Raw genomic sequence first — 23221 nt, 5'->3', positions numbered from 1 at the left:
CCACACGACTTGGGGCGTGGCTTCCGGCAGCGCAGGCGCGCTTTCCGGCCGTCCCGCCGGCCCTTCTTCCTTCCGGGGCGGGACTTCCGCCATTATTGATAGGCGCCGGGCTGCACAACTGGTGGGAGGAGCGCCCAGGAGGTCGGTCCGGGTGTCCTGGCCTTCGCTTCTCGAAAGGGTACCCGGGGGGACGCTCTTCCCCGCTTTCTTTCTTGCTCCTTTCTCCGCGCGAGGCCTCGGTTTGCGCGGACACCCTGGGCTTTTGGTACGACCAGCCACCTGAGGCTCTTCCGCTTCCTCTTTTCCCAGGCCCCGCCCCCGGCGTCCCGTGGCCATGACGACGGCCCAGCGGGACTCCCTGGTGTGGCAGCTCGCGGGGCTGCTGCGGGAGTCGGGTGAGTGCGTCCCCGGCGAGCTGGGGCTGGAGCGCGGTGCGGGTGCGCCCTGCCTTCCAGGGGCGCCCCCCCTCTTAGGAATCGTGGACTTACAGCTCTTGAAGGTCACGACGGTTCGGGCGTCTTATGCATTTTTATTTTTTATTTTTTTTACGGTTCCGGAGTATATTCTCCGGTGAGTGACGCTGCACACCTCAGCCGTGCTCCGGGACCCCGCCCCGGTGCCGCACCCTCTGGTGCTTCCAGAGAACAGCGAGCTTTACTTGGCTGCGGGTCTCTGGAGACCAGGGACAGGCATCACCATTGCTGCGGGGCAGGGCGCTCAGTGCACGAGGTTAGGGAGTCAGATTCACCGGGGTCGGGAGCCCGACTCCTTCAAACGTGGTGACGTTGCTAAGTTTTCTGAGCTTCAGTCTTCCTCGGCAGGGAAACGGCATAAGATCGCACTTAGACTCAAAAGGTGGTTGTGGGGTTTAACGTTAATCCCCAGAGAGCATTTGGGGCCGTGTTTGCGGAATGAGTAGAGGCTGGACACTGGTAGCTGTGGTTTCTCCACGTTGTCTCGGTGGCTGGGCACGGCGGAGTCACGCTGGTTGGTCACTGTGGTTGACATTAGTGTGATAGAACAAGCTTTGGCTTTTTTTTTTTTTTATGATAGTCACAGAGAGAGAGAGAGAGAGAAAGAGGCAGAGACACAGGCAGAGGGAGAAGCAGGCTCCATGCACCGGGAACCTGATGTGGGATTCGATCCCGGGTCTCCAGGATCGCGCCCTGGGCCAAAGGCAGGCGCCAAACCGCTGCGCCACCCAGGGACCCCCAAGCTTTGGCTTTTTAAAAAAAATTCATTTTTTACTTTTTTAAAGCTTGGCTTTGAGATAAGACAGAAGTAGCAACTTGCTACCATCTATATAACCTCAATCTTACTGAGTATTGTTCTCCAAGACCCCGGTTTCCATCTCTTTAAGAGGTGGTCAATGGTGCTTCTCTTCAGGGCATTTGGTGACGTTTAAATGAGGTAATGGAGTGGTCTGGGGCATCCCACCTGATTCCTGTTAGCTGCCTCCCCGCACGTTGTACCCAGTACTCCCGTTGGTGGGGTCTGTGGAATCTCTCTTTAGAGCAGTTGTACTTTCTGGTTTGCTCTCCGCCCCCCCCCCCCCCCCCCCCCGACCTCCTCGCCAAAGATTTTATTTATTTGTTCATGACAGACACACAGAGAGAGGCAGAGACACAGGCAGAGGGAGAAGCAGGCTCCCTGTGGGGAGCCCGATGCAGGACTCGGTCCCGGAACCCTGGGGTCATGACCTGAGCCAAAGGCAGACGCTCAACCACTGAGCCACCCACGTGCCCCTCTGGCTTGTTTTGCTAACTGTGTACATGTTTTATTATCTCTTCCACACCAGGAGGCTCTTTGAGGGTGGGTAGAGTCTTTGAACCCTGTCCACATCTGTCCCTGGTGTCTAGTACCTGGAATGTCTTTCATGTAACATTGCAGGATTTACCAGTTTGTTTGGCACCAATCTGGCCTGGTGCTCCAGGGGTTAGGGATGATGGGTGTGTGTGTGTGTGTGTGTGTGTGTGTGTGTCTGTCTGTCTGACTATAAGAGATAGCAAGAGAGGGATTTGTATGGTGATGGAATGGAATAGTTTTGTATCTTGGTTGTGATGTTGGTTACAGGGATCCACACCAAACAACAGAAGTGGCATAGAACTGTATGTGCGTAGCAGCATCAGATTGCTGACTTTATATTGTACCACATTTACATAAAATGTAAACGTTAGTGGAAACCCGATGAAGAATCTAGGTTATCTCTCTGTAATATTTCTGCAACATCTTTCAACTCTATCATGTTTTTGTTTTTGTTTTTAAAGTAGAAAAGTATTTCTCCCTGCCTACCTCGTGGTTGTACTTTTGAAGGTGCAGTGATGGATACCAAGGTGAACGAAAGATGTCCTCAAGGATGACAATCTCATTAGAGAGAGCTGTTTTAACGTGGAGATTGAGAATAATACCTATTTTATAATGAGCGGTTATTTTTTCTCTGGCATGCATTTTGGAATGGTTTGAAAGTTTCTCTAAGTGCTCTTGTTACTCTTGCAATCAGAAAAGGAAGTAAAGATCAAAGATATGGGCCGTCTGGCCGGTTCAGCAGTGGAGCATGTGACTCTTAATCTCAGGGGTTGTGGGTTTGAGCCCTATGTTGTGTGTAGAGTTTACTTAAAAAAAAAAAAAAAAAGATGAAACGCTCAACTGGCTTTTATGTAAAGTGAATGATGATAGTGTAAAAGGGCAGCAGTGCTACGCATTGAGACTCTTGCCTAGAGGAGGAAGGTCTCAAGCTGGGCAGAGTGGAAGGGAATGTGTCAGAAAATAAAGCCTCTGTGAATCAAGTTGACTGTATTCCCAGCTCTGTGAGTAGACCGGACTCTCTTGAGCAGATGGTGAAAGAAAATTTGGGAAAGTTGGTTGGATGTAGTGAATGCAAAGTCATATCATCAGGCTGAAGAGTTAAGACTTTTTGTGGAGACAGAGGGGAGCTGCCCAAGGCTTGTGAGCCGGGAGGAGATGGGATGACCCTGGCAGTGGAAGATCTACAATGCGGAGGCGACTGGGTGTATCCTGGGGTCACAGAGTCTCAGAATAAAGGGAAAGAGCCCTTTGTTATGTCCTCCTTCCTGTCTGCCCCCTTCCCTGCAGGCGACGTGGTCCTGTCTGGCTGTAGCACGCTGAGCCTGTTGACCACCACCCTGCAGCAGCTGAACCATGTATTTGAGTTGCACCTGGGGCCATGGAGCCCTGGCCAGACAGGCTTTGTGGCTCTGCCCTCTCACCCTGCCGACTCCCCTGTCATCCTCCAGCTTCAGTTCCTCTTCGATGTGCTGCAGAAAACTCTTTCACTCAAGGTCCTGCACTGGGAATGGAGTAGGATGCTTGGGGGTGTGGGGGCAGGGGGCGTGGGCACATGAAGTCTGCAGGGCCCGGATCCAGAAGATGTGGGAGCTGTAGGTGGCTGTGTGGAGGAGGAGGGGCCCAGGAAGGGGAGGTGTGCTGGCCTCGGTGACAGAAGTGTTTTCTTTTAGCTGGTACACGTCCCTGGTTCTGGGCTTCCAGGGCCCATCAAGATTTTTCCCTTCAAGTCCCTTCGGCAGCTGGAGGTATGGTGTGTTGGGGGATGCTGGCACACAAAACCCAATTTGAGGCAACCTTTTGGGAATGGGGAAAGAGACGGCCCCCTTTGGTGGGCAGGCCAGGCCTGAGCGTGCCCACTGCTCTGCAGTGACGCACCATTCATCTCGTCCATTTAATGCTTCCCTGAACCATAGTTGGATTTGTCACCTTTTCCCTCCCTGTAAAAGGAGGGAAGTGGGATGAAGCCTCTGCCTTTTGTGAAAGTGTCTCCCAGCCTCCCTCCCTGCCTCCACCTCAGCTCCGAGGTGTCCCTCTTCACTGCCTCCGGGGCCTCTGTGGCATCTACTCGCAGCTGGAGACCCTGATTTGCAGCAGGAGCATCCAGGCCCTAGAGGTAAGGAAGATGAGGGCTGGCCCCGGATCCCTGTTCTAGGGACACAGAGAACCAAGCTCTGCTGTTCCCCTTCTTCGCAGCCTTCCCCGCTTCCCTGTGGAGAGTGTCCTTGCCCCTCTGCTGTGCTCCCGTGGCAGCACCGTGTTCCTATGGGTGTTGATGGTCTCGCCTCCCGTCTTGTACTCAGTATTCTCATGTCCAGGTCCCCATTCTTCCACAACAAACTCCTGGGAGCAGGGCCCTGGGCTTGTTGTATGTCCATCCTGCAGACCAAGCTTAGTATATAAAGAACAAGTGAATGGCTAGGGGACAGCATGGCCTTGGAGCAGGGAGGAGGGGACAGCGGATGTAATGGAGCACCCTGTCTCAGGAACTCCTCTCAGCCTGCGGCGGTGACCTCTGCTCTGCCCTGCCCTGGCTGGCTCTGGTCTCTGCCAACTTCAGCTACAATGCACTGACTTCCTTAGACAGCTCCCTGGTGAGTGCCTCCGAGGGAAGGGGGCTTGGGGGAAAGAGGGAGGGCCCTTAGGGAGGAGGGCCAGCTGGCTGCCTGAAGGTGTCTGATTCTTTGCTGCTCCCCCCTCTCCCCCCAGCGTCTCTTGTCAGCTCTCCGCTTCCTGAATCTGAGTCACAATCAAGTCCAGGATTGCGAGGGCTTCCTGATGGTGAGTCTGAGCAGGCTGCTTGGGGCTGGCACCACGTGGGTCTGTGATCATTCTGCTCCAACTCTCCTGGCCGGGTTTTGCTCCCACCTTACTCCTGTCCCACACCATCCCCCAGGTTGGGCTCACCCTGGAGGCAGTATTCTTTGGGAATTCAGGCCGTAGCATAGGAGAAGCCAGTGTTCAGATCTCAGCTCCTAATCCTTGTGTGACTTGGGATAACCAACCTCCAAGTTTCTTAATTTGTCAAGCAGAAATCATAGGAGGACCTGCTTTTATAGTATTAAAGTGCTCCGGGAAGTTGTGTGATGTTACATAGCCCTGCATCTAGCTCAGGAAAGGTAGTTTGGGGATGATGGTGGAGAAGCTTCTCCCAAGTCTCATGGTCAGAGACAAAATTGGACAGTAGGGGATCCCCGGGTGGCTCAGTGGTTTAGTGCCTGCCTTCAGCCCAGGGTGTGATCCTGGAGACCTGGGATCGAGTCCCACGTCGGGCTCCATGCGTGGAGCTTGCTTCTCCCTCTGCCTGTGTCTCTGCCTCTCTCTCTCTCTCTCTCTCTCCCTCTCATGAATGAAAAAAAAAAAAAGTTAGACAGTAGTTAATGTGGTGAGGACAGATTTTAATCCGTAATACACCACTGCGGTGGTAATAAGCTATCATGCTGTGTAATCAGTAGTAAAACATCCTAATTTGAGATAAACTTCAGCATGAACTGAACTTAAATTTGATTTGTGCAGAGATTACTGGGCATTTTAAAGGGAGAGTGAGGGAGAAGGCAGAGGCTTGAGCAGAATCTCTCCTTGACCAAACTAGTCCGTTTCCTCTGAAGTCAAGGAAGTGGAAATTTACAAAAAGCAGGAAGGGGGGTTGTTGGTCCACGTGAAATCTGTCGGGGTTCAGGCTTGCTGGAGTTGGCCGCCTACCTTCCCACCGAGGCTGGGAGACAGGGGCTCTGTCTTCAGCTGTTGATTGGACCAAACTAAATTCTCCTGGCAGCCTTGGGTTTTCCTAGGAGGGAAGGTAAGGGAGCTAGAGTTGTCTTCCCAAGGATGTGACCTTGAGCTATTAGGAACTATGCTGGTATTTGTTCAGCCCTGTTAATGTTGGTGGGGGGTGGGGTGGAGGACCCGAGAACTCATTTGTGGTGCAAGTGTGCAGTCTTTATAGACCAGGGTTGAGGCCTACTCGAAGAGAAGGCTCAGAGGAGCCCAGCTAGGGTCTGGTCAAGGAGAGAACCTGCATCACCACTCCTTCTCAGGACTTGTCTGAGCTCTACCATCTGGACATCTCTTATAACCACCTGCGTTTGGTGCCGAGAGTGGGACCCTCGGGGGTGGCTCTGGGGACCCTGATACTGCGAGGCAATGAGCTCCGGAGCCTGCAGGGTGAGTGCGGAGCATGGGGAGGGAGGTGGGGGGCTGGGGAGTGGGGGAGGGCGGGACAAACATGGAGGGGTGTAGGGGCGGTGTGAGACTCGGGGTGGCCTGGGTCCCTGGGTCCTGTGTGCATCCAGAGCCTAATGTGGGCCTGTGGGTAGGGGTGCCCAGGCTCGTCTTTCTGCTCTACGCTCCCCCAGCACCCTGCCTCCCCCTGCAACACATGTCCTTCCTCCCTTCTCGCCTCTGCCCCAGGCCTGGAGCAGCTGAAGAACCTTCGGCACCTGGACTTGGCATACAACCTGCTAGAAGGACACCGGGAGCTGGCACCACTGTGGCTGCTGGCTGAGCTCCGCAAGGTGAGCGCTCCGAGCTGGCAGCCAGCTTTGCGCCTCTCCCTCCCTCCCAGGCTGGTTGGGTTCGTGCCCTTCCTCACACAGGGAGGCCTGAGGCCCATCTCAGTCTCCTCTTCCTGCCCGTCAGCTCTACCTGGAAGGGAACCCTTTGTGGTTCCACCCTGCGCACCGAGCGGCCACCGCCCAGTACTTGTCACCCCGGGCCAGGGATGCTGCAACTGGCGTGAGCAGTCTTCTCCTGCCCACTCTGCTCTCCCTTTCCTGCCTGTCCTCCTCCCCATCTTCTCACCACCCGATCCCAGGGGAGGGAGGCCTCGGCCCTGGGCCCCTAGCTGAGCCCATGGGTCCCTGCATGGCCGGCAGGGCCCCCTGGGTGGGCAGCAGGTATTGCACCACCAACACGGCCCCTCCCCCCTGTCTTTGCTTAGTTCCTCCTTGATGGGAAAGTCTTGTCAGTGACCGACTTTCAGGTTAGTGTGCTGGGCGCACCGGCAGGAGGAGGCCATCTGAATCCACTTGGGAGTACAGGAAAGGGGAGGGGGCCCCTGGGTAGGGGTTCCTTCTGGGCAGCTACACAGTAGGCCCCTCCGTTGGTTTGCCCAGTGGGCAGAGGTGCACCTCTGGCTCCCACCTCACCCTCCTTCCTGTTGTCACATGCCAGACCTCCACGTCCTCGGGGCTTGGCTCCTCGGCCACACCTCTGCATGGGCCAGCTGGGAGTACTGTTGAAACCTCAGGTGGCCCTGACCTGAGTGACAGCATCTCCTCTGGGGGCGTTGTGGCCCAGCCGCCTCACCGGAAGGTCAAGGTAAAGAGCGTCTTTGTGCCTGGGGTTGGGGCCTTTTATGGGGGTCCTGGGTTATGGATGGGCTGGGAAGAGAGAGGCCACCTCCTTGCCTGTGGGGGTTTTTCTGGGTAAGGGTGGGTGTGTGGCGATGGATGGCGGGGTGGGGGGCCCTGGCTCTCAGAGAGCGTTGGTCCCGTGTCCACCTTCAGAGCCGGGTTCGTGTGAGGCGGGCAAGTATCTCAGAACCCAGTGATACAGACCCAGAGCCCCGGACTCTGGATCCCTCCCCGGCTGGTAAGTGTGCTGTGGCCCGGCTGCCCTGCCCTCCGTCCTGCCCTCCATCCTGCCCTCCGTCCTGCCCTCGTCCTGCGTCAGTCCTGCCCTCTGTCCTGCACCAGTCTCTTGAGTGCTGCGGTGGAGCAGGGCGCTATAGAGGGCCTCAGTCCTTCTAGTTTAAGGAAAGAAGAGACTGCCCCTGGGCAGCATTTTCCAAAGGGTTTTTCAAGGAACGTGAATTGTGGGGGATGTGGAAGGGTCACTTGATGAAAGCTGGGCTGACCAGCGTTAACTAGGTGTGCTCCCTCCGGGACATCCCAGGACCCCTGTACACTCCCAGGTATCCCGAATCCCCTCCCCGGCAGCATGTGCTGCATGGTTCCCACCGGCCCTGAGCACGGTGTTCCCTGGGGCACGCTTTGGGACATGCTGCTGAGGGGCAGCCTTTGGTCTCCCTCTGATCCCATTATATCACTTCACCTCGAGGAGCAGTGGGAGAAGAGGCTGGGGTTGTTGGGGGTCGTGGGGAGACTGCGGGCTCGCTCAGCGGTCCGCTCCCCACTGGCCCAGGGCGGTTTGTGCAGCAGCACCGGGAGCTGGAACTCTTGAACAGCTTCCGGGAACGGTTCGGCTGTGACTGGCTGCAGTACAGGAATCACCTGGGGGCGTCTGGGACCCCTGTTGTGGCTACGTCCTCCAAGGCCCCTGCCCTCAGCACGCTGCCCCTGAGCCCAGGGTCTGTGCCTGGACCTCCGCCCCCAGAGAAGGAGTCCCCGCAGGAAATGGTGGAGGAGGTCAGGCCAGAGCCGGAGCTCCAGGAGGAAGGGGGGCTGGAGGAGCAGGGGAAAGAGGAAGAAGGAAAGGAGGACGAGGAGGCGAAGGAGCCCGATGAAGTGGAAGGTGAGCGGTGAGCGCTCGCTTGGCAGTTGCCAGGGAGACTGGGCCAGGTGCTGCTGGTACATCTGGGAGAGTCGGGAAGACCAGGCTTGGGGCGGGGGGGGGGGGGGGGGGGGGGGGGGGGGGGCTGACCCCTTCTGGCGGGAGGGCCAGAAGTTGCGGAGACCTGTCCCTCTCACAGGATTGCTCTCCTGGTCTCCGCAGTGGAGCTGTGTCGCCCCATGTTGGTGTGTCCCCTGGAGGGGCCGGACGGTGTGCGGGGCAGGGAATGCTTTCTCCGGGTCACCTCCAGCCACCTGTTTGAGGTGGAACTCCAAGCAGCTCAGACCCTGGCCCGGCTTGAGCTCCAGAGCCTGGAAGCGGCTGAGGTGGAGCCTGAGCCTCAGACCGAGGGGCGGCCAGCGCTCGAGGTGAGCGGTGGTGTCAGGGGTCCTGGCAGGAGTGCTGGGCTCCCTGCAGGATCTGACTGGGACAGCTGGGTGCTAGGTGCCAGGCACCGAGTGGCGAGTCTCCCCAGCCTCTCATGGACACTTGGAGCAGCGCAGGGGAACTGTGGGGGCCAAGACGTGGCCCCAGACGGCCTGGAAGGCTGGACTGAGGGGTTGGGCCGCTGAGCTAGAGTGTGGATGTCAGCAGGCACGTTTTCACGACGTCCGGAGCTGATTTTCTTGCACTCTGTCGGTTAAACCCAGATGCCTCCAATCCCTCCCTTCTGTTTCCTGCCTGGTCCCCCTCTGTGTGTGCAGGGCTCAGATCCCCTCCCCGGGGCCCCTGTCCTCGTTCTTCGTTTCTCCTACATTTGCCCTGACCGGCAGCTGCGTCGCTATGTGGTGCTAGAGCCCGACGCCCATGCAGCTCTCCAGGTAACGGCCTCGAGTGAGGCCCAGGGGGCTGGAGGAAGACTGGAAGGCCGGGGTCCAGGGTCCATTGCTCACAGCTGCTTCCGGCCCACCCTGTTTCAGGAGCTGCTTGCTGTGTTGACCCCAGCAGCCACCACGGCTCAGCGTCAGCTTGGGGAAGCAAGAGACCCGCTGCGGGGCAGACTCCAGTGTCTCCGCTGTGGCCAGGAGTTCAAGCCAGAGGAGCCCAGGTTGGGGTTGGACAGTGAGGAAGGCTGGAGGCCTCTGTTCCAGGAGACAGGTACACGTACCTTGCCCTTGACCTTCCTGCGCACAGCCCCCCCCCCCCCCCCCCCCCCCCCCCCCCCCCCGTTTCAGAGACCGTGGCTTCGAGGAAGGGAATATGGAGGGGGAGCCCCCGGGAAGGAAGGAGTGGGCACTAGTTCTTCTGTCTGGAGAAGAAATGAAACTGTCTGCCAGATACATTAAAAAAAAAAAAAGAAAAAATCCAAGTGAAAGAAGAAATTTTATCCTTTTTTTCTCTCTAAAAGTCAGGAAACGCAATCTCCGTGATTGTTGAAACGTACTCATTATTTTTTCATAACTTGCAGGCTTTTCCACTTTTTCTGGCTGATACTTAGAAACTTCATAAAAGCTCCTTAGCCCTCACCCACAGCGTGGGTGTAGTGCTGTCCCCAGAGCATGTTTGGCTGTTGAATAAGATGTTTTGGGAGTTGGCTGAGGTTGTCCTGCCTGGACTGACCTTGTGGGCTACTTGAGATCGAGGAGTGCCTCATGGCATCTCTTCACATGCTCTTCCTTAATGCGAGAGAGTTTTTTACCATGGATCAGTCAGGAAGCAACGTCTTTGTAGATGTAAAACAGAAAAGAGATACTCTTGATGCTGTCTGTGTTGAAACGTGTGACTTACTAGCTGGTTTGTCTGCTTGGCAGCAGCTGGACAGGACTAAAATTTTGAGCAAATAGGCCCGTCTCCATCCCCCACCCTGAACCTCTGCGGTGGCACCAGGTGTGCGGTGGAAACAGCCCCATCCCCTCCAAGACCTCCCTGTACCGCGTGGGGTCACGTGGCCCCTGGGTTCTGAACCTTCGGGGGTCATTATTATTGAATGTTCTCCTGTGCTATGTTTTTCTGTTTGAGCCTTGGTTACCTCATCTGGATAGAGAAGAGAGTGAACTTGCCCTCCATACTGCTAGGATATTTATTTATTTATTTTTTAAAGATTTTATTTATTCATGAGAGAGAGAGAGGCAGAGACACAGGCAGAGGGAGAAGCAGGCTCCATGCAGGGAGCCCGATGTGGGACTCCATCCTGGGACTCCAGGATCACACCCTGGGCTAAAGGCAGGTACTAAACCGCTGAACCACCTAGCGATCCCTCGTTAGGAGGTTTAAATGTGATAAAAGGACACCAGGCACAGTATCAGCACAAAACAAAGGTCCTGTGTAAATGGTAGCTGCCGCTGCTAGCCTCAACTGGACAGTCGGGCAGGAGGTGTCGATTTTTTTTTTCTTTAAGATTTTATGTATTAGGGAGAGCGAGAGCACAAGTAGGGTGAGGGGCAGTGGGAGAGGGACAAGCAGACTCCTAGCTGACCAGGGAGCCAGAGGCAGACACTTAACTGACAGCCACCCAGGTGCTCCAGTTTTTTTTTTTTTTTGTTTTTTTTTTAAATTTATTTTGAGAGAGTAGGAGAGCAGGTGTGCATGAGCAGGGAGCAGAGTGGGAAGGAGAGGGAAGGAGTCTCAAGCAGACTCCCTGCTGGGCGAAGGGCCTGATGGAGGGCTGATCCTATGACCCCAAGGTTATGACTGCAGATGAGCCAGAACCAAGAGCCATCTGCTCAACTCACTGAGCCTCCCATGTGCCCTAGGTTGTGTTAGTTTTTTGATGGTTGTTTTCCTCATTTGCACATTAGGACCCAGAGAGTTTTGATTCTATTGTCAAAGGGTCCCGCGTGTGCCTGCTGTAGCTGCTCAAAGAATGTTTGCTCTCACTGCCGATCCACCTGCCCCCCCATCCTTTATTCTTTACCTGACCGTTCCCCCATCCTGACCACCCCATAGGACAGGCACTGGCATCACTCCATTCCAGAGGAGGAGCTAGGCTCCGAGAGCTTAGGTGACTTGTAATTGGATAGCTGACACCAGTAAGTGACAGAGCCTGGAATTGGACCCACACCTGGCTCCCTGCCTTCCGGATCTGTTGATTTGGGGCTTTCAGATGTGGCTGGTGGAGCCTCAGAGCACATGACAGACCGAGACTGTGGGAGGGGCCAGCGCAGGGCCTGGCTGAGGTTGGTCCTCTTTGCGAAGGCCTGAAATCAGAAGGTGGGGTGTTATTTTGAGGAGGTTGTGGGCCATGGTCTGGGTTGGTTCCTCCCTCACTGGGTTGGAGAGCGGTGGGTTAGCAGGCCTGCAGAGGAGGTGGGGCGGGTGGGAATGGTAGGGAGTGTATGCAGCCAAGGTGAGTCCAGGAGGGGGCAGGCAGTGTTATGAGCTTGGGGGGGGGGCGGCTGTGGCCTTCTGTGGGGGGGCTCACAGGGACGGTGCTCATCCCTGCAGAATCTCCAGCTGTGTGTCCACACTGCGGTAGTGATCATGTGGTTCTCCTGGCTCTGTCTCTGGGAGCCACCAGCAGGGAGCCTGGGCAGGGAGAACAGTCACCAGCACCCTCGCAGACGGTCAGCGCCGTCCCCGACCCTCCGGGGCACAGTGACCCCGGCAGCAGGGCTGACAGGGCCCCATCCCCAGCACCGGTCTCCCGGGATCGCCACAGTTGGAGCCTCAGTCCCCGTGAGTAGAGGTGAAACGAGACAGAGGTGGTGTCTGGGGGCGGGAGGAGGCTGGCCAGGAGGTGAGCTGGTGCTTTGGTAGCCGGGGCCGCCTGACGGCCCGCTGCTTGCCCCCAGCCCCTGAGCGCCATGGTCTCCGCTCTGTGGACCACCGGCTCCGGCTCTTCCTGGATGTCGAGGTGTTCACCGATGCCCAGGAGGAGTTCCAGTGCTGCATCAAGGTCTCTGCCCCTAGCTCACCAGAGTGCCCACTGTTTCTGCCGTAGCAGGCCATGTCACAAAGTGGCTCGAGAACCTCCTGGTTTCAACTCCAGAGGTCACTTGCACTGGCTCTGGACACATTCCTTTGGTACCTAAGTCTGCTGTTGCCAGTCTACACCAGGGATGGCACTGCCTGCCTTACAGGGTGCAGTGGTATCTGCGCACCGGTGTCTGGCAGCTGCCTAGCTCAGCGCCAGGCCCTCACATGGGGCCTCCCGTCACTGTTAGAAGTGACAGTGTTATTGGTGTCTCTGTGAGCACCGAGCATTTGCGAGACACTAAGGATTCAGAGTAAATCAGCCTTGCCATCTGTCTTCTACTCTGGTGTGAGGAACCCCATGACTGTGAGAGATGAAAGTGCTGGAATCAGGCTGAGGCGTCGGACCCAGCCTGAGGGACGGCGCCTCCCCTTCAAGGGTAGCAGATGTGAGATGGTATCCAGGTGTCGAAGGATGAGTAGGAGGGGAGCAGGGAGAGGAAGCAGCGCAAGAATGGGGTCCTGAGAGGAGCTGGCTAGTGGGGAACCTGTTGCTCTGGGGGCAGCAGGAGGTGGGGTGGGGGCAGGTGCCCTGAGACAAGGCTGAAGAGGCAGGCAGGGCCGGTTGGGGGGCAGCCTCAGGTATTTGCCAAGGAGTTTGGAGCTGATCCCAAGGGCTGCGGGAGCCCCGGAGGCAGGGGAATGTGGAGGGTGGGTCGGAGCGGCAGGATGCTAGGCGGTGGATGCGGGGAGGAGAGGAGGGCCGCAGGGACTGTGCTCTCAGCCCGGCAGCCGGCTCCCCGGTCCCCTCTGTCCTCACCTTCCTCTCCCCCTTAGGTGCCGCTGGTGCTGGCCGGCCACTCTGGGGAGTCTGTGTGCCTGGTGGTGGTGTCTGACCACAGGCTTTACGTGCTGAAAGTGACGGGGGAGATATGGTGAGCGAGCAGGGCCACGGGACAGGGCAGGGCTCCCCGTGGGTCTCGCTCCGCTCACCCGTTGCCACCACTCTGGCCCTCCCTCTCCACAGTGGGCCTCCAGCCAGCTGGCTGCAGCCAGCCCTGGCCGTGCCCCTGCACGACCTGAGTGGCATCGAACTGGGGCTGGCAGGACAGAGTCTGCGGCTGGAGTGGGCTGCCGGTGCAGGCAGCTGCATCCTGCTGCCCCGAGATGCCAAGCGTTGCCGGGCCTTTCTGGATGAGCTCACCGGTAAAAGAGGAGGAAGGGAGGCGCAGGGCAGGCGGGTGGGGGCCGAGGGGTCACGGCTGCCCACGTCTGGGAGCCGCAGTGGAGACAGACAGGTGATGAGGCTCGTCCCTTGTAGAGGTTTCTGACCTCTAGAAATCAGGAGAACGGAAGGTCTTGAGAGGTGGAGAGGTTGGGATAGAGGAGAGGGAGTGTCTGAAGCTCCCCGTCCCTGGCTGGCTCTGTCCAGATGTCTTGCAGGCTCTGCCCCCCAGCTGGAGGAGCGGTGTCAGGGCCACAGAGGAGGAGGTGACCCCGAAGCACCGCCTCTGGTGAGTGGATAGGTCGAGGCTGTGGTTGGTGCCCACACAGCTGCTCGGAGTGCAGGCCTCTCCACAGGCTGCAGCCACGGCTGGGCCCTGAGCACCTGGGCGGCCGCCTGTCCTCACACGTGACCCCGCTCTAGTTGCTCCTCCCTGCCCCCCTCAGCATTTCCTACCCCCTGGCTGACCAGTCCTTCCCCCCCAGGCCATTGCTGGAGAGAGACTCTTCCTCCGGGCCTCCCCTGTTCTTCTACCTTCGGGTGTTCCTGGTGGAAGGTGAGGCTCCTGTACTCTGTCCTGCCCTGGCCCCTGGCAGGCCCCCCAGGGCCGCTGTGTACAGTTTCTAGAATCTGGACGTCCTCTCACAGCCATAGCCTCAGTCCTCCTGGCCTCTCTGAGTGGGGCTGGGAGGTTTCCTGGGTCCTCAGTTGCTTCGGGGTACAGGCTTTCTGTGAGTGGAGCAGATTGGCTGGGCCTGCCCCTCTCCATCCTGTCAGAGGAGGCCAGGAGGCTGTAGGGTGCCCTTTGTCTTGGGTCTTTGAGGTTTTGGAGGCTAAAGATGCCTGGAGTTTGGAAAAGGGAGGGCTGTGGCCTCCAGGGGTGCAGGCTGCCCGGTGACCACCTTGGCAGCATGTGGTTTGCTCCTGCCCTGGTCCCGGGATGCCGCCCCAGGGCTCTGGGCTCCTCTGTGGCTTCCTACTCTGGGCCTCGCCCTGTCTCTTTTCCTCTAGGCTCCGAGGCCTGCCCTGTGTCCCTGATGATGACTCTGTCCACCCTGTACCTGTTAGAGGAGGATCTTGTGGGGTCCCAGGTGGAGCCTGCTCTTCCAGCAGCATCTGGCGAAGCCTCTGAGCAGTCCCTGCCCTTGGGGCTGGGCCCTTCTGTGCGCATCAGGGAGCAGTGGCCCCTCAGCAGCTTGAGCTCGGTGCTGCTCTATCGTACGGCCCCAGGGGACTTGAAGCTGGTCTTCTACGATGAGGTGTGTGAGAGAGAGATGTGGGGAGTGGGGAGCAGTCGTCGTGGGGGGAACACGGAGAAGCAGGACGCAAGGAGCAGGAGGCTTGCTGGGTTTGGATGAGCAGCAGGTAGAGAGGGTCGGGGCTGGTGGTGGGGGCGGAAGCTCCGGGGCGGAAGCTCCCGGGCCCGGATCCTGCCTTGTGTCGAGGGACACCTTTCGTGACGCACTGGCTGCTGCTTGGAGTCCGCGTTTGTTCAGAGGGAGCCAGCCCTCTGATCTTCCCAGCTTCCGTGGGAAGAGGTGCTGTCGTTAGGCTTAGGACAGATGGAGAAACTGAGGCTCAGAGGCAATTAACCAGTGTGTCTGGGTCACAAAGGGTAGATCCAGGAATTGAACTCCATCCTTGGAATTGACTCCAGAACGTGAGTTCTGGAAAACAGGGCTGGGAGTGGGCAGTGGTTTAAAGAAACAAGACTGAAGCCGTGGGGGGTTCTTCAGTAGGTGTTCTGATTAAGCAGCTCCAAGTCGGGTTTTCTGAGGGCTGACAGGCTCGGGGGGAGGAAGGGCCCCCTAGCCTCAGCTCACCACGCCCGCTCTGCCAGGTGTCCCGGCTGGAGAGTTTCTGGGCGCTTCGCGTCGTGTGTCCGGAGCAGCTGACGGCACTGCTGGCCTGGATCCGGGAGCCCTGGGAGGAGTTGTTTTCCATCGGACTCCGGACTGTGACCCAAGAGACTCTAGATCTTGACCGGTGAGGCTTCTGTGCCCACCCCGCCTGCCTCGGGAGCCATGGCTGCAGATGCTCCCTCCTCGGACCCCTGCTGCGGACTTCGGCAGCCTTGGGGGCTCGTCAGTGAGGCCCCGGTGACCCAGGGCACACGGGCAGGGTGAGAGGAGTCGCTTGGCCCGGTTGGGCCCAAGGGGCAGGCTCCGTGGTTGGTAGGAATGTTTCTCTTGCACTTTGTCTCAGGTATCAATAAAATTGCTTCCATTCCGGATGCCACGGGGGTACATCCATGTGTCAGTCTGCAGCCTGCTGCTCCTTCAGCTCTTCTAACACACAGCACCCCGCCCACAGCTCCCCCTGCAGAGGGCAGCCCAAGCAGCCTCAGCCTTGTCTATCCTGGGAGCCCCCTCTGCCCCAGCTGAGGGGAGCAAGTAGGACCCCTGACCCATGGGCACCAGGCCTCAGCGAGCCGAGCCTGTTAGGGGGCCCGACGTGGATATCACTGCCCAACAAACGGGGCCAGTTCGGGTCTAGGTCTCAATTTACAGCTGGGAAATAATGAGTATCTCCAGCCGTGGGCAGTGGGCGCTGGGGGTGAGGGGTGTCTGGGGAAGGGGCGGGTGGACATGGGCTGTGGAGGGAGCGCTCGCCCCCTCCTCACGCAGCCTGGTCCTTCACCTTCACCTCTGTCCCCGCAGCCACAGTGATCTGTCCAGAGGGGCTCACGTGCTCGGTGTGGTTGCTGGAGCACCCAAGAAAGAGGCTCACTTTCCCCGTGAGGGGTGCTGAGAGGGTAAGCCTGGAGCTGTGGGCCACGAGGGGGGAGCTTTCCTGAGAGCGCAGCGGTGCAGAGAGGTGGAGGCGGGAGCAGGAGCGCGCAGGGCCATGTCCTGCTGGTCTCTCCGGGGTCCCTGGACCAGCTGTGCCTGCAGCCCCTGGAACTTCAGGTTATGTGAACTAAAGGAGGCCCCTTCCCATTTCTTCGCTCTCTTTCTCTCTCTGGCCTACACTAATTGGAACCAAATAATGAGCCGCAGAAACGGTCCCAACTACATAAATCCCCATTCTGACTTGAGCCAGTGTGACTTGGGATTTGATCTTTGCACCTGAAAATGGACACAGCAGGACAAGTGGCCCCCACGTGTCTGTGCAGAGGCCCTGGGGGGAAGGCTCGGGCACGGAGCATTGGAGGCTCCAGCCCAGCTGCCCTTCGGCCCAGAAGCTGGGCTCTTGCTGAGTCTGCTGTGTGGTTGTGGGGTGGCTCTCGTCTATGGAGCAGTGACATGCTGGGCGCTGAGCCAAGTGCCTAGTGATGGTATCTGCTCCTCACGGGGGTCTGAGAAGTGGGTGGCTTCTCGTTACAGGAAGTGGGCTTAGAGGAATTAAGTGACTCGTTCAAGGTCACGTCAGTAAAGGGAGGAGACCTGATGTGTCCAGGCTCATATGACCTCACGGCCTGGCATCCAGCAAACCACAGAGACCCACGGCCTCCCCTTCCCTGCCGTTAAAGGGCCTCCATGCCCATCCCCACTCACGGGGTGGGACCTTGGCCCCCCTGCCCTGCACAATCCTGCACTTGTCCAGTACAGGCGAGCCGGATGGACCGTACGTATCTGAAGTCATGAGATGTTAGGTGAAGTATTGATCCATGGGGGATTTTCAGCCCTTCCGGCTGAACAGCAGAGAACAAAGATGCCAATCTTCAGGCGTTAAGTGGAAGGACTAAGCGGTAAGAAATTTGAAAGGGTCATAAAAGGGTATCAAGAGCTCAGCAATGGGATGAGGGGAGAGTTATTTTTTTAACTCTTATTTAAAAAAAAAAAAGATTTTGTTTATTCCTGAGAGACAGAGAGAGAGGCAGAGACACAGGCAGAGGGAGAAGCAGGCTCCCTGCGGAGAGCCTGATGCCGGACTGGGATCACACCCTGAGCCAAAGGCAGATGCTCAACCACTGAGCCACCCAGGCATCCCGTGAGGAGAGTTTTTAGAAAAAGGCATTAGGAGCAGGGTAGGAACAATTCTTCTAACACTGGGAACTTCCAATTGCAGGGCCTGTGCATAGTCCTGTGTTTGGAATTAGGGAAGACAGTGATATGTCAGATGCTCCCTATGCCACCAGGGCACATGGAGATGGTCTTTAAGGTCTCGGCAGGTTAGTTGCCCAGATTTCTCTTGAATGGAGAAGGAAGGGAGTCCAGAGGACCCTATGTGCCCCTGGAGTCACATGGAAGTCAGCTGAGAGTGTGCTAGCGAGCTTGCCCCTCGGGCAGTCCTTGCTGGAGCGCAGCAGGAGGGTGGTATAAGCCCAGCCCCCAAATGGGGATGTGACCAAGTCAGACTTGAATAGATTGAACTGAAATCAGTGATTAAGCTAGTTTGGCTTGAATGTTCACCAGATTAACTTCTCTGTTGGTTAGAGATGGGAGCTCATTACGAGGATAATAACAATAAGGATATAGTTGAGGTATCAAGAAAAAAGTCATTTTTGCATACCTGAATATGGAGGACTGCCATGTTCCTGGAATTCCTATTATCATTAGAAAGGTCAACGTAGGAGGGTTTGTAAGGTGTGGATCTGGAGGGCAAGGGGTGTGTGTGGTTTCTTGGGGTTACTCCTTTCTCCCCACTAGAAGGCCTTTGACTTAGGGTTCATGGGGGGATGTGCTCTGGAGACTTGGTCAGGCCTCACTATAAAGCTGTTTTGGGGGGCAACCCCGATGGCCCAGTGGTTTGGCGCCGCCTTCAGCCCGGGGCATGATCCTGGGGACCTGGGATCAAGTCCCGCGCTGGGCTCCCTGCATAGAGCCTGCTTCTCCCTCTGCCTGTGTCTCTGCCTATCTTTCTCTGTTTCTCATAAATAAATGAGTGAAGTCTTAAAAAAAAAAAAGCTATTTTGGGGAAGTCCGTGGTGGGGCCTAGGGTCGGGTAGGCCAGAGAAGACTTAGGCTCCTGGGGCCCACTTCTTCCCGTGACCTAGCCAGCCCTCTGCAAACCCTGGGGCCCCAGAATATGGAATCGCATGGGAAGTAATCATTGTCACTGGAGGATGGTCACTCAGCTTCCTGCCCTAACTCACAAAAGAGCAAAAGTACAATAGAGAAGGCCCTGGATTCTGAGGACGAGAAGGAGCTGATATTGGTGAGAGTCCCCTCCTTAGTTCTGCCCCTTTTTTTTTTTTTTTTAAGATTTTATTTATTGTAGAAAGATGGTGAGCATGTGTGCACGATGTGGGGGAGGGGCAAAGGGCCAGGGACAAGCCGACTCCATGCTGAGTGGGGAGCCCGCTGTGGGGCTTGCTCCCAGGGCCCCAAGATTGTTACCTGAGCCGAAGTCAGATGCTTAACCAACTGAGCCACCCAGGCGTCCCAGGCCTGCCTTTTCTGACCCTCGTGTGGGTCAGCATTGTTCCTGTCATGAAACGTGCTCAGTACGTAGCCATTCATGAGTACATTGAACGGGTGAGTTTATTTATTCCTTCACTTGACAGAGATTGATAGGACACAGGTTCTACTGCAGAGCCTGCTGGAGCGTGTGTCAGGGCAGGAGGGTTTCTCCAGTGGCTCATAAACTACCCCCAAGAAAGCAACTACCTTCTCCTGGCCAGGGCTGCTGGGAGGGGACGGTGGTGCCAGCATCTCCTTTTCCCAAGTGTTTCCTACAGTCCTTTGATCCCAAGATATGGAGCCACTGAGGTTGAGGAAGGAGCCCTCAGTGTATGGAAATGATGCAGACCCGGAAGACTGGTGCTGAGGCCCCAGAGAGGGGGCTTCTCCCGTGTTGTGGAGCCAGATGGTGTCTCTCCCTCCCTCCCCCAGCAGGACCCTGGTCCCTCTAGCTGGAGAGTGGAGAGGAAGCCGTGTGCATCTTGGAACTGGCCAGTCAGGAAGTGCTGGCTAGGGTAGAGGGCCCAGAAATGTCGGTGCAGAGGTTCAGAAAATAAGTTCACCTACTTCTGTTTGCTCAGAGCTGGCCTGAATTTTTAATTGAAGCAAATTAAAACCTCCCAAAAATACTAGTCCACTTTGCAGGTGGTGCGCACACCCCCTTCCTCGTCCGCGCTCCCGCACACTCTGCAGACAAGCCGGGACTGGCCCTGAGAAGGACCTTGTGCAGCCCCCGGCCCAGAGCTCCCTTTCAGAGGGGCCAGGCCCACTTACAGGCACCTCCCCCAGAAGGCCCACTGGGTCCTGGTCCAGGTAGGGCAGGCTCCCCTGCAGTCCTTTTTTTTAAAAAGATTTTATTTATTCATGAGAGACATGGCAGAGGGAGAAGCAGGCTCCCTGCAGTCCGTTTAGGATCATTTGCAAAGACGTGAGGCTGGAGCCATTGAGGAGCTCCCTCCATTTCTTGGTGCTTTAATTCTCTGCAGGTGGTTTTAACAGTGTGACAAAGTCCTCTGCACCCCTTGTCCTGTGGGTGCTCTTTCCTTGGTGACCCGGAAGACAAGGGCTGGTATTGGCCCCTGGGGTAGCGGCCAAGGGTGAGGCCATTGCTGCCCCTGGAAGCGTCTGGCCTTAGCTCTGTACCTCACCAGGTGCCAGGATGCACCTGCTTCTGACGCCCTGCCTCGCCCTGGGACTGCTTTGCTACTGACGTTTGTGCACAGATGTCCGCCCGCGAGCACTTGCCTCTCACACCCTGGGCCGGCCCCAGGGATCGACTGGTCCACTCACTCTGGCCTCCCCCCCCCCCCCCCCCCCCCCCCAGCAAGTGCTTATTGATCTGCTCTCTGGCCTTGGGTTTGCTGGCAGTGCGGGCCTGAGGCATGCAGGCCTGAGGCAGTGGGGAGAAAGGATTTGCTCCCTGAAACTGTGACAGCTCTCTGCCACCTTTTTCTGTAGAAATAAGGTAGGATGGGATATACTCGTGTTTGCTTGTGTTTGTATAAGTGAGTTCCAGAGAGACAAATTGGTGGTGGGGGAACAAGATGAGAAGAGCACAGGAGTCAGGCATGGTATTGAGGCTCTGTTACTTTTTGTTTTAAAAAGATTCCTAACCCCCCGAACATCTTTTGATTCAAAAGTAATAATTAAAAATTTAGATGAGGCTGTACGTAGGGTGTCAGTGGACACAATTGAATGATATGTTTTTATTTTTATTTTATTTTTATTTTTTTTGAATGATATATTTTTAAATGTATTTTTATTATTCTTTCTTAAATTTTCTTTTCTTTTTTTTTTTTTAAAGATTTTATTTATTTATTCATGAGAGAGAGAGAGGCAGAGACACAGGCAAAGGGAGAAGCAGGCTCCATGCAGAGAGCTCAATGTGGGACTCGATCCCGGTACCCCAGGATCACGCCCTGAGCCGAAAGCAAACACTCAACCACTGAGCCACCCAGGTGCCCCTAAATTTTATTTCTTTACGTAAACTCGACCCTCAGGGTGGGGCTTGAACTCAGAACCCTGAGATCAAGAGTCCCCTGCTCCAGCCAGGCACCCCCGAAGCTGAGTGGCGTACATGTTGACCTCTGAGACTTCGGAAAGTGGAGAGTTGCTCAGCTTGAAGGCTCTGCCTTTCTTTCTCAATGGGAGGAGGGGCCTCCTAGCTGATGGGTCATTTCACATGGAATGAAGGGTGACATCCTTCCTCCGTGGCCAGGATGCCACCGTGGCTTCTGACCTTCTGCGGTGGGAGGTTCAGCCACAGGACCATGCTGGGCCTGTGTCTGGGTGTCTGCAGGACTTTGCATCTTCGTGCTCACGAGTCCGCGTGGAGCGGTGGTCGAACAGGGGAAGGCACAGTGGTTTCCATCTAAAAGGTCCGCGTTTATGCCTCGCGCCTGTGGCTCACTGTTGAACCCCGGGAAGGGACTTGCCCTTGCCGGGCTGTGGCATGCTCCTCTCCATCCATCGAGGAGGAGCCTCATCAATAACTAAACTGGAATGCTGTCACACGCGGTAGTGCCATGTGAACCGTGAAGCATCAAATCCGTGCTGGTTTAACAGAACTGCCCGTGAGTTATTCCAACCCACTTTGTGGCCTCGGAATGCCCTTGGTGATCACAAGAAGAAAGCCTGCATCTCCCTGCCCGTGCGTTGACGACTGGATATTTCCCCAGTGGGCCTCAGAGGGAACGTCAGACGCGGCCCGGCTTGGGAGCGAGCCACAGCGTGTCCTCTCTCGGCCCGTCCTTTGTCATTTGATCATCTCGGACTCTGACTTCTCTGTCCTCCGAAGAAGCATTCCTCAGTTTATTAGTTACTATAATTACTCGCACACTTGTGTTCAATTCCACGACATTTATTGAGCTTTTAAAACGGGCCAGGCTGTTGTGAGGAGGTGGGAGGGTGGACTATGTGGGTGGATGGGAGCCTGCTCCTGCTGTCCAGCAGCTTATAGTCCGGGGGTGGGGAGGGCGGGGACAACCGGCTCAGGCCCGGCTGGGGGGGGGCGGGACGGCTGTACTGCAGGCGGCGAGTGTCCTACAGCGCCGCTTGGGAGCACCTGCTTTGTGCCACTTGGTGGTGATCATCCCTCAACGCCGTTGGCTCCGTACAGCCCCGAGGGAAAAGCATGATCTCTCTCTCACAGGTGAGGATGCCGAGGCCCAGGTTCAGTCTCACCGAGCAGGTGCAGCCTTTCCCGTTCAGGACCTCCCTCTCTTTCCTCAACGGTATTTATTGCCTCTTAGACCTTCCCTGGCTCACCTTCCATCATTTTATTTTTTTTTTTTTAAGATTTTATCTTTTAAGATCCTGAGATCTTAAGAGGGAGAGGGAGAAGCAGACTCCCTGCCTAACAGGTTGCCCAGTGTGGGGCTCCATCCCAGGACCCTGGGATCATAACAGGAGCTGAAGACAGATGTTTCACCGACTGAACCACCCAGGTGCCCCTAAAGATTTTATTTTCTTAAAGTAATCTCTACACCCAGTGTGAGGCTTGAACCCACAACCCTGAGGTCAAGAGTTGCACACTCTACTGACTGAGCCAGCCAGGCGCCCCCACCCTCGGTCAGGCCCTCTGTCCGTGTGTCGCCCTGTGGCCCCCGGTTCTAGGGCTACCACAACCTACCAGAGGAGCACCACCCAGATCCTCAGCACCCGGACCTCCAGGCCTGTTCTTTCCTGCCACAGCCCTTTCCTAGGCCCTGCTCTCTGCCCGGATGCTCCCCCTTGCCCTGCTTCCCCGACATACCCTTTGTCCTGCGGCCCACTATTTTGTGTCCTTCAGATCTTTGCTCCACTGTCCCCTCTACAGAGTCCTTAACCATGCCACCGCAGTTCTCTGTAACGGCCACTTGCCATACCTTATAATCACAAGTTCATGTGTCGCTTGTTTGGGGACTGTGAAGGGCCCAAGGGTAAGGACCACGTCAGGTTTTTTCCCTGATGTGCACCCAGAGCTGGTGTAGAGTGAGTGAGTGGGTTTCGGCTTACACACCTGGGTGTGCAGGAAATACTGCTTTACAGCATTTTCAAAACATTTTATGTCAAGCCCCCATCCCCTGGGGCTGGCAGGACTCCCTGACCTCCCTCTCCCCACCCTCCACACCTTGGGGGCAAGACAAAGGGTCAGGGACAGCTTCTGGCCTCTCCCCCCACTTCTGGCCAAGACATTGCATGTCTTGCTAACCCTTTCTTTTTCCTCCTCTGCAAACCTCCCTAGGTTTCCTGAGACTTGGATTCTGGGTGAAAAAAAGACAAAAAAGTGGGGCACCTGGGTGGCTCAGTCGGTTAAGCATCTGCCTCCAGCTCAGGTCATGATCCGGGGGTCCTGGGATGGAGCCCCACATCAGGCTCCTTGCTCAGTGGGGCACCTGCTCTCCCTCTGCCTCTGCTGCTCCTCCTTATTTGTGCTCTGTCTCAAATAAATAAAATCTAAAAAACAAAAACAAAAAGGCGTATGTTCTATTCATTCTCAAAA

The 23221-nt window shown here is 56.5% G+C and overlaps 1 protein-coding gene across 11 annotated transcripts; it reads left to right on the top strand.

Annotated features, from left to right (window-relative positions):
- Positions 1-55: 55 nt before the first annotated feature.
- Positions 56-23195, top strand: STK11IP (serine/threonine kinase 11 interacting protein). 11 transcript variants are annotated; one of them, XR_011997810.1, is made up of 28 exons: positions 57-141; positions 310-395; positions 3094-3299; positions 3477-3551; positions 3824-3919; positions 4290-4397; positions 4513-4584; positions 5841-5967; positions 6214-6317; positions 6442-6537; positions 6743-6784; positions 6976-7122; positions 7311-7395; positions 7948-8277; positions 8479-8684; positions 9021-9137; positions 9237-9414; positions 11701-11931; positions 12048-12151; positions 13006-13103; positions 13196-13374; positions 13601-13682; positions 13879-13949; positions 14405-14652; positions 15234-15379; positions 16054-16148; positions 20543-22108; positions 23083-23195. XR_011997810.1 is itself a non-coding variant. In XM_072741494.1 (27 exons), exons 2-26 carry the CDS (start codon positions 335-337, stop codon positions 16142-16144), a joined length of 3300 nt encoding a protein of 1099 aa, XP_072597595.1. In that variant the 5' UTR covers positions 57-178; positions 310-334; the 3' UTR covers positions 16145-16148; positions 16940-17014. The 11 variants fall into 11 exon arrangements, 10 of the variants coding, with proteins under 10 accessions (XP_072597604.1, XP_072597605.1, XP_072597595.1 ...); XM_072741494.1 differs by lacking the exons at positions 20543-22108; positions 23083-23195 and adding an exon at positions 16940-17014 and having other exon boundaries at positions 57-178; XM_072741495.1 differs by lacking the exons at positions 20543-22108; positions 23083-23195 and adding an exon at positions 16720-16737 and having other exon boundaries at positions 57-178.
- The last annotated feature ends 26 nt before the right edge of the window (positions 23196-23221 follow it).

The sequence above is a fragment of the Vulpes vulpes genome, chromosome 16 (genome assembly GCF_048418805.1).
Source record: "Vulpes vulpes isolate BD-2025 chromosome 16, VulVul3, whole genome shotgun sequence".
In the NCBI taxonomy this organism is placed as follows: domain Eukaryota; kingdom Metazoa; phylum Chordata; class Mammalia; order Carnivora; family Canidae; genus Vulpes; species Vulpes vulpes.
This window is presented reverse-complemented; position numbering and strand designations above follow the sequence as displayed.

Bases quoted from the DNA above. Each gene is read 5' to 3' on its own strand.
- STK11IP (XM_072741503.1), top strand. From the start codon at position 335: ATGACGACGGCCCAGCGGGACTCCCTGGTGTGGCAGCTCGCGGGGCTG. The intron at 8,278-8,478 runs GTGAGCGGTGAG...TGGTCTCCGCAG, and splicing joins GGAGCCCGATGAAGTGGAAG to TGGAGCTGTGTCGCCCCATG. The intron at 11,932-12,047 runs GTGAGTAGAGGT...GCTTGCCCCCAG, and splicing joins CAGTTGGAGCCTCAGTCCCC to CCCCTGAGCGCCATGGTCTC.